The sequence below is a fragment of the Salvelinus sp. IW2-2015 genome, unplaced genomic scaffold, assembly GCF_002910315.2.
Source record: "Salvelinus sp. IW2-2015 unplaced genomic scaffold, ASM291031v2 Un_scaffold516, whole genome shotgun sequence".
NCBI classification, from domain to species: Eukaryota; Metazoa; Chordata; class Actinopteri; order Salmoniformes; family Salmonidae; genus Salvelinus; species Salvelinus sp. IW2-2015.
Genome location: NW_019942567.1, coordinates 214,831 through 228,688, shown reverse-complemented (window position 1 = coordinate 228,688; position 13,858 = coordinate 214,831). Strand labels below are relative to the sequence as shown.

The following is a 13,858-nucleotide window of genomic DNA, read 5'->3' as shown; positions in this document are numbered from 1 at the left end:
CACAGTACAGAGCAGCACAGTACAGAGCAGCACAGTACAGAGCAGCACAGTACAGAGCAGCACAGTACAGAGCAGCACAGTACAGAGCCAGCACAGTACAGAGCAGCAGCAGTAAGAGCCAGACAGTACAGACGCAGCATTAAGTACAAGAGCAGCAAGTACAGAGGAGCACAGTACAGAGCAGCACAGTAAGAGCAGCACAGTACAGAGCCAGCACAGTACAGAGCAGAGTAAGACAGAGCCAGCACAGTACAGAGCAGCAAGTAAGAGCAGCACAGTACAGAGAGCACAGTACAGAGCCAGCACAGTACAGAGCAGCACAGTACAAGAGCTAGCACAGTAAAGAGCAGCACAGTAACAGAGCAGCACAGTAAGCAGAGGCAGCCAGTAACAGAGCAGCACAGTACAGAGCGCGACAGACAATGTGTCTGTGTCTGACATGTAAAGTGTACCAGTACAAGTGTGTTTGAGAGACCTAGAAAGAACAGATACGAAATGTATATTTAAAAACATGTATAAACCAAATGGCTGTGTATGTGAGCAATAACACCATGTAGTAGATGACCATAAGGTCCAGTCAAAACTCCAGTTGCCAGTGTTCGTGTCTAAAACGAGGAAATGCGGGGGCGCTTTTCATGGCTCGGTGAGCTGAAACAGAGAGAGAGAAACAGAGAGAGAGAGAGAGAAAGGAATACAAAGAGAAAGCAAAAGAGAGAGCAGAGTCACAGCTGGCTGCCCTACAGCTCTGTTTCGGATGTCACTAAGCCTACTCATTCTACTCTTGGCTAATGGATAGTGCCCACTTCATTTTGGAGAGTAACATTGAGATGGAAGAAAATTAAAGAGCAATCAAATAGTTAGTGTAGTGTTTCAATCAGGAGGAAAATCCTAACAGCTGGTGCTGTCACAGCTGTCACATAGCTTAACCTGTCCTGTCTCTGATATTGTAACGAAACGTATGTTCACCAACACACCTAGGCACGCTGCTAACCCCAACTCAGACCCTAAAAAGAGACTATTGACTCCAACCCCTCAACTCCGACCAAAGGATGAAATGAGCGTTCACGTCTGTCCACATGCTAGGTAGCTACATTCCCATTCCCATGTCATGGACACGGATTCCTATAGATCTTTCAGTCTCTTGGCAACACATGCACCACGGCCGTGTTCCAGGCTTCAAGACGCCAGATCTTACAATGCCTTGATATGTGTTTAACGGATCAGCWAAACATTATGATGTAGGGCGATTCCGTGCCAGGATAGGCCGAAAAATGCTGGGCATCTTATATTGTTCTGGCAATTGTCACATAGAAACTTACTTGGGAGGAAGGATGTTTGACATGTTTTTTACATTTGTATCACAAACCATTTTTGGGACATTCATGACGAAGAGTTGATTTTAGGACCTTTTTAGACCTCTACATGCCTCCTGTAAGACGCTGTGATCCGGGAATCGTACATGATGCATGCAACATCGTGGTGTCATTACGCMCTAACATACGGATTATGTCTAGATTCTGAAAAAAAGATATGCTTATATTACTATCTCAAAAGTACCCTTTTTGATTTAGCTTATTTTTAGACGTATTGTTTAGAACAATATGTGTCTCARCACCTGGATTTGGTCTTAGGTAGCAACATTTGAAATCGTTTTTTTTACATTGGTAAAAAGTAAATATCATATACTGCATTTTTTAGGATCTTTTTTCTGAAAGTTGATAAACTTGTAAACTTACTTCAAATAAGTCAAATTGGGCTCTCTGGTAGTTTTGAAGCTATGACCCATTTTATATATACATAGAATTGACATTATAACCAAATCACAACATAGGGAGTTCCCTTTTAATCCATTTCCCCATTCACTGTGTTGGTGGTGCTCATTAAATGTATAAAAACTTCAGAATTAGCAGGGAGCCCACTCTGGAAATTGTATGTACTTGTACAGTATGTTGTAACAAACTATATGTCTTAAAATGTACAAAATCAAAAAGGGTCCTTCTGAATTATTGATATATTTTATGTTAAATAAATGTAATTGTATTTTGACAGAACCTCGACATACTCCATGTTTGAGCACAATATAGGGAGTATAATGACACCAAGATGTTGTCCGTTATGCTTGAGCAAGGCACTTAAACCCTAATTTGCATTTGTAAATCGTTCTAGATAAGACAACTAAAATGTAAATGTTCATGCACGGTTCACGCATCATAGGGTCACTTTCATCATGATTTTTCTCCAAAATTGTTTGTGATAGAAAAGAAACATGTCAAAGATCCTTCCTCCCAATGACGTTTCTATGTGAGAAATGCCAGAACATTCGGATACAAAAACATATTTTAGCTGTATCCTTTCGTGGAATTACCCACTAGAAATCTGATTCCCGACTGCGCAGTCGATGATGTGGCAAGCAACCATTGGTCGATGCAACAACATCTGCAATGTACTCGGTCTGGAACATGACCCATCTTTGGCAGTGCTCTGCCTAATTACCACTTCCAGGCCATACCCCTAAACTAGGCTGTCATTGGACAAGTCCAGACGATGAACAAGTGACTGCTATGCTGAGCTGCTATGACAGAAAAACTAGACGGCGAGCATGATGAGTAAAACTACAAGAGACACTGATTGACAAGGAGCCGAGGATGGAGAGATGTCTTCGTCTAATGAGTGTTCAAAAGGCAACTACACACGCTCGTCTTTGCTGCTTGCTCTATGAAGGACCTTGAGGGGGTTGAGGAAAGGACAGAACATGACAAGATGCTCTCCTCTTTCTGCGGGAAAGAGAGGGACAGTCAGAGTGGGAGGAGACTAATGCATCTCAGTGCAGCTGAGCATCTTTGTTTGTCTTTACCAACAACTGTCAGACGAGTGGAGAGCACTGTAGATCACCTTGATTGATTGAGAGGTGACAAGGTTTATATTCCTAGTGTGTCTAGAGCTCGCAGGCTCRCAACATCAGCGCACGAGTCATAAACCAAAGTGCCACGATAACTTTCAACAACTCCAATGCAAAACAATTCCAAAAATAAGATCCCATCGCTGTCACGTCACGTCATTCTGTAAGGAAAGGCGTATGACGTGCTAGTTCAGTATTCTGTCTGACCTGTTTCAGTGGCAGCAGCGTGAACTCCTCGGTCTTGGACACCTCCACAAAGTGCTGCAGGACGTACTTGTGCGCCGACTTGAGCAGGTCGCTGCAGGAGTGCGTGTCTGCGAAGCCGCGGATGCCCAGGCAGTTAGAGGGGTCCAGCTGGCTGAGGAGGAACTTACAGCAGGCGTCCCTCACCCCGTTGAGCTGCAGCAGGCTGGCCGCTGGGAGTAAGGTCTAGAAGAAAAAGAGGACGATCAGGTGGAGCCATAGACACCTGAGCGATGGAGCAAACGTAGCAGCTGCAGTTTTTGCACCCCCACTTTTTTTTTTACCGGAAAAATATCATGATCCATTAGGTCATTTCTCATTTTCAAATGATTAGTAATGTTTTGAGCTAGTCTGTATTAAAATACAAAATTATTATATAATATATAAAATGGAAGTAACAGATTCCATTTTGCACCCACTCCCCTCGTTGCCTCAAGATGAATGGTTTTGCCCACTTGAAAGTGATGCTTCACTCCCTTGCTCCACTGTTTTGGCTCAGTGCAGTTAGAAAGCACTAGTTGCACCACTGGTGTTAAAAATGAAAAGGCACATGCAAATTGAATATTTTTTTAATCTATTCTGTTGTCCGTCTACATTTGTATCATTGTTTCATGTCGGATGCACTCAGGGTGTTGTTACATATCATTTGAGAGGCGGCACCACGAGCAAATTTTGTCATTTCACTTTGCCTGTAAGAACCCTGATGAGCACGAGCATGTCTGATAAGGCTTTGCTGTATCGCAGCCCCTGAGAGAACCTCAATTGCTGGAGTCCTCTCTCCTTCACAAAACTCATTGGAGGAGAAGGTCAGAGGGGCGGGACCTCTGGCTTTCTCATCCAATGGGTTTTGAGAAGGAGGCGAGGAGAGAGGACGTGAGGAGTTTACACTTGAGATTCTCCCACTGACTGAGTAGCCTTCCATCAGCCTACCACCTTTGCAGAAAACTGCATGTCCGGTAGCTCGCGGGCTGTCAATGAGTAGCTCATAAGTAGATACTGAGAAATAATCAGTAGGCCTAATATTACATGATTAAATCTGTGAAATAACTTTTCTCCCCAAGCTGTTTACAGGTATTTAGCACCATTCTGCATTTTTGCCATCCATTTTCCCAACATAAATTGGTTTAAATCACATTGTTAAAATGTTGTTAAAATGTTGTTTTCAATCAGTTACAAAAGTAAACAGCCTGGCTGAGCCCCATGAGAGTGCACCATGGCCGCTTCACGGTTACAATGTTGCCAAGCCGTGTTAATATGTGCCTATGCGCAAATTGAAAAAGCACAGGATATTTGTACCTTGATGAAACAGCTCTGCTTTGCTTGGTTGGTAATATCGACCAAATAAGCAATTTCTACRCTTGTTGCATCAAATATGTATGCTGCTGAGACAAGTTTGAAACATTTTCATGGTGACAGTRGCTAGGTTTCCATCCAATTGGCGACTGATTTTCATGCGAATATTCTAAAATATGCATGAAGAAAATATGTGKATTTTTTCACCAGTGGTGTGTTTCCACCAAACGGACTTGTTSCAGATAAAAATCAGTGCGTTGATGTAGCGCACACAAAATGCACTTTTTTGCTTAAGTTTACATGTACTGAATAAAAATCTAAAGTTCAARGTGTTCCCATTGTATTTTCGACTACACCAATAGTTTTGTCAGAAAAACTGTTGGGTTAAATAGCAAATGTCCCTACTCTGGTCTTGGTACGTGTGCTCTAGCCAACAGCTCGAAGAAYGTCTYCAGTGTGGGTAGGCTGTGCGGGTAGGCTAATCMACATGAGATTAATACTGATAAGAGCGAGAACGGCAGTCAAGCATCACCCACACCCATTACCCACTCCCGACTCGGGGAGGTAGTGACGAACCAAAACACAATTACATTATGTATGCAGTGCTGTTCACTGTTTCTCTTAATCAAATCAGGCCTACACAATAACACAATTTGCATGCTGTATATGAGTAGCTGGCGAAAGTATTTCTTTATATGAAGTAGCTTTTATGAAAGAAAAAGGCTGGAGACCCCTGATCTAGCAAAACTGCTCAAATATGACACCATATTACCTGAGCTACATTTTATTATTTATATTGCAGATTCGGTCCGCAATTTATGGATATATATAGCTTCCAAAACATGCAAATGTGATCATGATAAATGAATAATACATTTGCAATATTATTTTTATGTGAACATAATCTATGACCAAATTGAAAGGCAAAACTCCAGTTTGCATTTTCAAGTTGACCGTTCTTGGTCAATGCCCTACCAGATAACACTGCCATATTGAGAGAGAAAAAATTGTTCAAAGACACATTTAAGGTCACATTTGTAATTGTACTACATTATTGTGATCACATGACAAAAAGAAAATTAAAACTTAAATGTCCATTTTAACAACGCTTTTTCTTAGCCTACCAGGTACAAAATTCTTATTGGGTAAAACAATATTATCCTTCTATATTATTTTTCGATTTCATTTCCTCATTGTCAAGCGTTACCCGGACCACATTCTTAACAGTTTGACGTGTCAATCTATCTCTGTGGGTGGGATTGTCAGGGGAGGAGCAGGATATTTGTGAGAGTCACTGGGTTGTTGGGTTTCAGACCTGTCAATTATTTATTGGGGGTGAGATTTTCAGGGAAGGTAGTCATTAAAACACAAAATGGTTGTGTTCGGTTCATAAATCTGGATCTCCCCTGTGAAGAAAGTGTAGAATTGCAGGGAATAGTTTTAAACATTCAAAACAAATTTATTGAACATTTTATAATTCTATTTATCTATTTTTTTGTACCCCCACTTTTACATAAAGCCTGGTTCCCATGGGTGGAGCGATATAAAACGTGAAGATATGGAATGTGGCAGAATGATATGGGATGGGATATGAAGATATGGGGTAGGATGTAAATGGTTTGTAGCGTGATGCTAAAGGATGTGACAATATATAAGAGATTAGGAACAGAAGTAAGAAATACTTTGACGAAGTAATGTAATCATCAGTATCAGTATGTTTTCGTGGAATACTTTTACGGTTTTTACTTTAGGTTACTAAACGTATTAGTTCCAGAGAGGTAAGTATACAAAGCTATTATAACAAGAGTCAAATACTTCTCAAACCCTTTCAGATTTCATGCTCTCCACGAACATCAGAGTACAGAACTCTCCCGTTATTACTTTGATAGCGGTCAGAGAAGTTTACCAACTTTGAGAGTGTTCGAGACCATCATGTAGAATAATGATGGTACATTAGGAGCTCAMCCCAAATGGCACTCTATTCCTTACATACTGACTACTTTTGACTACATAGTGCACTACATATGTACTTTTATCTCAATCTCTTCATTCAAAGACTCAATCATGGACATTCTTACTGACAGTTGTGGCTGCTTTGCGTGATGTATTGTTGTCTCTACCTTATTTCCCTTTGTGCTGTTGTCTGTGCTCAATAATGTTTGTACCATGTTGTGCTGCTACCATGTTGTTGTCATGTGTTGCTGCCTTGCTATGTTGTCGTCTTAGGTCCCCCTTTATGTAGTGGTGTGTTGTCTCTCTTGTCGTGATGTGTGTTATGTTCTATATTTCAATATATATTTTTTTTTAATCCCAGGCCCCCGTCCCCGCAGGAGGCCTTTTGCCTTTTGGTAGGCCGTCATTGTAAATAAGAATTTGTTCTTAACTGACTTGCCTAGTTAAATAAAGGTTAAATACAAATAGAAAAATGAATAAAAGTAGGGAATAAGGTGCTATTTGAGACGCAGTCCAGGAAAAGCGCAGTAGTCTTTTCTTCTTACCTGCACGTTGCCCTCCCCCACCACGATTTCTGCCGTGTAGGCATACTGAACCAYCTGTTCCAACGCCTGGGAGTCAATGTCATGCAGGGTCACGTGGGTCTGGCGACTCTCCGACATCTCATCTGCATGACCACAGACAGACAACAGAGTTTTCCAGTTTTCCAGTCTGCAGTGTACATGTGCCTGTGTCCGTGCGGACAAACCAAATGAGAAACCAATTCAACATGTCAAGTCAGAGAAATCAAATCAGAGTTTATTTCAAGTGCAATTAACACTCCATTTTAACTGAAAGAGTTTTGAAATGATTATGTGTGTGTGTGTGTGTGTGTGTAATGTGGTATATACTCTATTGCAGGGTTCCCCAACTGGCAGCATACGGGCGGGGGGGGGACGACATAAAAGACTGTAATAACACCAGTAACTCAACTCAAAGAGATTAACATTTTTGAAATCTGTTTCAAAGTATTCCCACGCATAATAGAGAGATATGTGATCGCATACAAATGTAAGCAAGCTTTGAAATTATTATGTTTTAGTCAAATGTTATATCCGTTTGGGCTTCTGGCGCCCCATTTGCTAAAAATTAACTAAAAATGTTTTGTAATTAAGTTCCGTCCCCATGACCATTGTTTCAAGAACAAAAATCGACCTGCGGCTTAATCTAGTTGATGATCCCTGCTCTATTGCCACAGACATGAAGCACGTACCTCCCATTATACACAAAMTATCATAGGACAGTCACTGCATGGCACTATGGAATTGTTTAGCATTTGTAGCTGTCTGTGTCTGAYTGATTCATTGTTTGACTGTCAGACAATCTTTGTGTKATTCCGATTCCTGGAAATATGAGGRGCTTGCGTTAAGCCAAACACAGCAAAGAAGCATATTTTAGTTGGAAGGGAGTCCAATTGTTCCAACAGGTCAAAAGAGCCTGCACACACGCACAACAGCGTTTTGGTTATATTGATTAGATTGTTGGCTATACAGTGCATTCGGGAAAGTATTCAGACCRCTTGAKTTTTTCCACYTTTAGTTACATTACAACCTTATTTTAAAARTACATTTACATAKGTTTTCAGACKTTTGGCAGCGTTTACAGCCTCGAGTCTCTTGGGTATGACACGACAAGCTTGGCGCACCTATAGTTGGGGAGTTTCTCCCAWTCTTCTCTGCAGATCCTCTCAAGCTCTGTCAGGTTAGATGGGGAGTGTCGTTGCYCAGCTATTTTCAGGTCTCTCTAGAGATGTTCGATCGGMTTCAAGTCCGGGCTCTGGCTGGGCAACTCAAGGACATCCAGAAACTTGTCCCGAAGCCACTCCTGTGTTGTCTTGGCTTTGCGCTTAGGGTTGRTGTCCTGTTGGAAGGTGAACCTTCGCCCCAGTCTGAGGTCCTGAGCGCTTTGGAGCAGGCTTTCATCAAGGATCTCTCTGTAATTTGCTCTGTTCATCTTACCCTTGATCCTGATTAGTATTTATTCAGCTGAAAAACATCCCCACAGCATGATGCTGCCACCCCCATGCTTCACCGTAGGGATGGTGCCAGGTTTCCTCCAGACGTGACGCTTGGCATTCAGGCCAAAGAGTTCAGTCTTGGCATCATCAGACCTGACAATCTTGTTTCTCATGGTCTGAGTCCTTTAGGTGCCTTTTGGCAAACTCCTAGCGTACTGTTGTGTCCTTTTTACTGAGGAGTGGCTTACGTCTGGCCACTATATGATAAAGGCCTGATTGGTGGAGTGCTGCACAGATGGTTTTCCTTCTGGAAGGTTCTCCCATCTCCACAGAGGACCTCTGGAGCTCTGTCAGAGTGACCATCGGGTTCTTTGTCACCTCCCTGACCAATGACATTCTCCCCCGATTGCTCAGTTTGGCCGGGRGGCCAGCTCTAGGAAGAGTCTTGGTGGTTCCAAACTTCTTCCATTTAAGAATGTTCTTCGGGACCTTCAATCCTGCAGAATTTTTTTGGTACCCTTCCCCAGATCTGCGCCTCGACACAATCCTGTCTTGGAGCTCTACGGACAATTCCTTCGACCTCATGGCTTGGTTTTTACTCTGACATGCACTGTCAACTGTGGGACCTTATATTGACAGGTGTGTGATCAATGGAAACAGGATGCAGTTGAGCTCAATTTCAAGTCTCATAGCAAAGGGTCTGAATACTTATGCAAAGAAGATAAATTAATACATTTGCAAAAATAAAAAAACAGTTTTCGCTTTGTCATTATGGGGTATTGTGTGTATATTGATGTTTTTTTTATTTAATTGAATCCATTTTAGAATAAGGCTGTAATGTATCAAAATGTGGAAAAAGGGAAGGGTTCTGAATACTTTCCGAAGGCACTGTATCAGCAGACTTAAAATAGGCCTAGGTTTAGAGCATGGTCAGTTGAAAGTAAGTCTAGTGGTGAGTCTTAAAGCCCCATACCCTCACAAGGCTCTAGTATGAGCTGCAGGAGGGAGGAGGAAAACTGGGACACACCTCACCTGGTGATCTATGACCCTAAGAGGAAAGAACGCACACAGACAACAGAGAGGAAGGAAGGAACTGGTCACTGATGAGGAAGGAAGCAAACAAATTAGGTGTTGCTCACAAGTTGAGGTGCCACTGCCACTCACACACACACACACACACACATTGAGCAAAATGTAGCGCAGTTCAATGTCTGAGCATTCAAGCAACAACCAATAATCACCACGAACCCCTCACACCACTTTGTTCATGGTAAAGAGGGGGAGACGGTGTCTCAAAGTGAGTGACTAACACTAGTAGTGAACACTTTTGAGGGCGTGGAGAAACAGAATAGCAGTCTCAGTAGCGGTGGGGGCGGACTCGGAGGAGGGATACTTACTTGTAAACATGGCGTGGAAGTAGGGACTGCAGGATGCCAGCACRACCTTGTGCGCCTTAATCTCCTTGTTGGAGACGTGCAGCACGATGTCGCAGAGTAAGCTGCGCTGGCGCATCCTGTTCATGGACACGAACGAGTCGTGGTAGTGGCGCTTGGAGTTGTGCGAGATGCTGTGGCCGTCGCGGTTCAGCAGCTGCATGCCCCCCTCCATCATGGTGCCCCGCTCCGCTGCAGCCGGCTCCTGCCTGGGCCTCACTCTGGGAGACTGCAACACACAAGGGGAGCCATTCCGGTTCTTTTAGGGTTCAACAAATTCTGCTGAATTTGACCCACATTCCCAGGTTTTCTAGAAATCACAGAAGGAATTTTGCAGCCCTAGGTTCATTCCAATTAAATTGTCCCAATTCGATAAATCTCTGTTTTATGTCATATGTGACTGTTTGTATCATCAAAAACAATATTACATCACCACTGCTGTAATAGGCATGACATGACAGGTGTCATAACAGTCATAGTAGCTGATGTGAAAGATATGACAACTGACTGTACAATCATGACAGCCAGGTATACCAAAATGTAGGTTAGCTAGGCCAGCATGGTTAGCTTGTATAGCACTCTGTGCTAGCCAGTAATGTCCATATCATAATACTGACATCAGCTGTCAAGACTGCTTAATTCTACTTTGCTTCAAGGCTGTCCGTCAATGTCATTGAAGCTGTTGAGGTAGGCTAGGTCCTAATCATGTATGTCAAATGAAAAGTACAATACAGGTCGAGTTAGTGTGACTATTTCATAATAGCAAGCTAGGACTGATGGTTTGGTTAGCTAAACTTGCAAGTCTGTGTGTTTGGTTACCAAAGGATCTACTGTCGCCATCTAGTAAACTTGCTAGCTATGGATGAACACATTTCTAGTGGGAAATGTGTTAAACTATAACCATGGTATAAAAGGGATAGTCAACTCGTGGCTCTATGCGTTCTCTGGAACTCCACGGAAGTTCATTATTTTCCATAGAACGCATAGCCTCTTGTTGACTATCCCTTATGTAATCTTGTTCAATGTTATCCTTGCTTATAAGGCAAGCTTGATATCTTATGTATTGTAATAGAATAAGGTCTTAGCTCATTGCCAGCTGCAGCTCCTGGCAGGGTGTGTGGGGTAAAGAAGGATGTGCACGCACGCACACACACACACACACACACCTTTCCTTTGGACTCTCTCATCCAGTGAGTTCTCACGTTAAGAACACACTTTAGAATGGTGCAGAAGCATCTAGATACCCTATACTGTACTCTGTAGAATTGTGTTCTAATGAATATTTACATTCCTCTCAACTGTGTGTGTTATGCCACAAGTGGCTACAATGTAATTTAATCTGGTCCTCTTTCTACCAAATGTGGTATATTTTCTTAGTAGTGTTTTAGAATATAAAGCATCTACAGCAGGCCTTATAAAAGTTTTATGAAGGCTTCATGAAAAGGCCCACTATGATATGCACTGCCATTTTAGCCCGAACAGCTGTTGATTCTTAGAATATCACTTTTAAATGCCTCATCAGCTTTATTCAGCTAACCAGACCGGTCTAACCCCGTCATAACCCAAAATATAAGGTTGTTTTACTGTAATGGGTGTAATGGTGGAGTGGATGTCTCAAGACATTGCACCAAGGTTCTGTAAAATTATTCAGGTGGAAATMATATTGTTGTCAATTTAGCCTACCTTTCTGATAGGCTAGATGTTTGTTGATTGAAGGCTGTGTGTACACACATGCCATACGTTTGTGCGTTCTGGGGGTGTAACCAGRCTGAAAGATAACCACTGTTAAAACGGTTAACCCTATCAGTCCCGTGACCCCAGAAAAAGATTTGGCTTTTCATTATCTGACTGTCATTTATATGTAAAGCCCTTATACTGAGCCTCGCAAGTGTTTTACCGTGTTCTTTCAGGACAACCYGGGCTACAAGCAGAACACAAAACTATTTGACAAAAACAGTTGCATTCATGAGTTTTATTGACAAATGTCCGTTTAAAAATAAGGRCCAACAAAGCAAAAAAACAGATAAAGATGAATTTATATGAATTCTGTAAGCACATAAATTGTTTGCTCACTAAGAGCAACATCCAACTAGTCAGTGACAACTGTGTGGCGTTTGTGAAAGCAACGATGTGAGCTTATTACAGTACTATAGACACTATGCCCTGGGATTTCCTACCTTCTTCGTAGAAGCGTGTGAGCTCTGTGAGAGTCTCCGCTTTTAATACAGAGTTCAATAGTTTGTAGTTCAAACCATTCGGACTCGACAGACATTTTTGTAAAAAAGACCAGGCCCTGGGCCCCTTCGGGATCCACCCGTAACATATTTTTGGCCCACCGGACTGCTGTGACTCTGTATGCTTGTTCCGGGACCCTACTGGTAGTAACATCTTCACAGTAAAGCACTTCACCTGGCCACGGTTGTACTTCAGTGTGTGTCAGGGGGTGGGGTACTACTAGAACAGTGGAGTTATGTTACAACTGGATAACGGTAACACTGTCTTACGTTGGTTCTGTGGTAACAGAGTGTACGTTTCATGCCCTGATAACCTAGGCCTAGCTTACACTTTAGGAATCCACTGTCCACTGGTTACTGTCCATGAGGCCTATGCCATCGATTACATAGACTTCTATGGAGACTTCGTAGTATGTATCGATGTGAGACACATTACTTTTTGCTCCTTCGAACAAATTCATTTTTTAACCATTGATAGAGAAGCATCTTAAAATGTCACCACTACTGCATAGCAGGGCTTGTGTCTTTCTCTCTCTCACACACACACACACACACACACACACACACAGCTAATTCAGACATGTTCTAATGCCCAGGACAAATAGCTAGCATCGGGGCAATTTTGCACATTGACAATTTCCAAATGTTGACATGACATTCATTCAAGTTCATATTTTCAACAGATACAAGGTTGCCAGCACCAATGAATAAGAATGCATTGTCGTCACTGCAGCGATGGGTCATTCACTGACACACGGACTATTATCCGTAGCCATGCCACCGTCAGTGTCACTGAGGGGACACACAAACCTATTCACACACACATAACGATACCTTGCCTTTTTCTGACTCACTAGATATTCTGGATGACTGCCAGACATACTGCTTCCATTTCTGCAGACCATTTCCTCGCTGTGACCATCTTTGTTTGTTTATCAGCATGCATTTGGTCATTGCAGTTGGTCACCCCCAACCCCCAACACCATCTATTTTGAATAACCGTATCATCAGCGAGAAAAGCAATGGCAGAAAATACAAATGACCAGTGATAAACGTTGCAGTTCCGTGGAGCCAGGGAAGAACTGACGACGTGACGGTGGTAGGCCTGATCACTGACAACGAGACAGCKTATAGGGAGGTCAGAGACCTGGTTGTGTGGTGCCAGGACAACAACCTCTCCCTCAACATCAGCATGACAAAGGAGCTGATCATGGAATACAGGAAATGGAGAGCCGAGCACGCCCCCATTCACATCAGTGGAGTGGGTCGAGAGCTTTAAGTTCCTCAGTGTCCACATCACTAAGGATCTATCATGGCCAACACACACCAACACAGTCGTGAAGAGGGCACGACAACACCTCTTCCCCCCCCCAGGAGGTTGAAAACATTTGTCATGGTCCCTCAGATCCTCAAAAAAATTCTACAGCTGCACCATTGAGAGCCTCTTGCATCACTGCTTGGTATGGCAACTGCTTGGCAGCCGACCGCAAGGCACTACAGAGGGTAGTGCGTACGGCCCAGTACATCACTGGGGAAGAGCTCCATGCCATCCAGGACCTCTACAACAGGCAGTGTCAGAGGAAGGCCATAAAAATTGTCAAAGACTCCAGCTACTGTTCTCTCAGCTACCGCACAGCAAGAGGTACCGAAGCACCAAGTCTGGAACCAACCGGAACATGAAAGCTTCTACCCCCAGGCTATAAGACTGCTAAATAGTTCATAAAATATTTAACCAAATAGCTAGCCGGACTATCTGCATTGACCCTTTACGCACAAACTTTTTGGACTCATTAAATACACTGCTGCT

At 42.8% G+C, this 13,858-nt stretch overlaps 1 protein-coding gene across 1 annotated transcript in view; it reads right to left on the bottom strand.

The window, feature by feature from the left end:
- Positions 1 to 13,858, bottom strand: part of LOC112068440 (kelch-like protein 17) — a 32,686-nt gene that overhangs the window by 10,819 nt on the left and 8,009 nt on the right. The window contains exons 2-4 of the mRNA XM_024135599.1: positions 9,782 to 10,046; positions 6,934 to 7,055; positions 3,107 to 3,328 (exon numbers count right to left, since the gene is read on the bottom strand). Coding sequence (XP_023991367.1) covers positions 3,107 to 3,328; positions 6,934 to 7,055; positions 9,782 to 9,995 — 558 coding nt within the window. The 5' untranslated portion in view covers positions 9,996 to 10,046. The remainder of the gene's footprint in view (positions 1 to 3,106; positions 3,329 to 6,933; positions 7,056 to 9,781; positions 10,047 to 13,858) is intronic.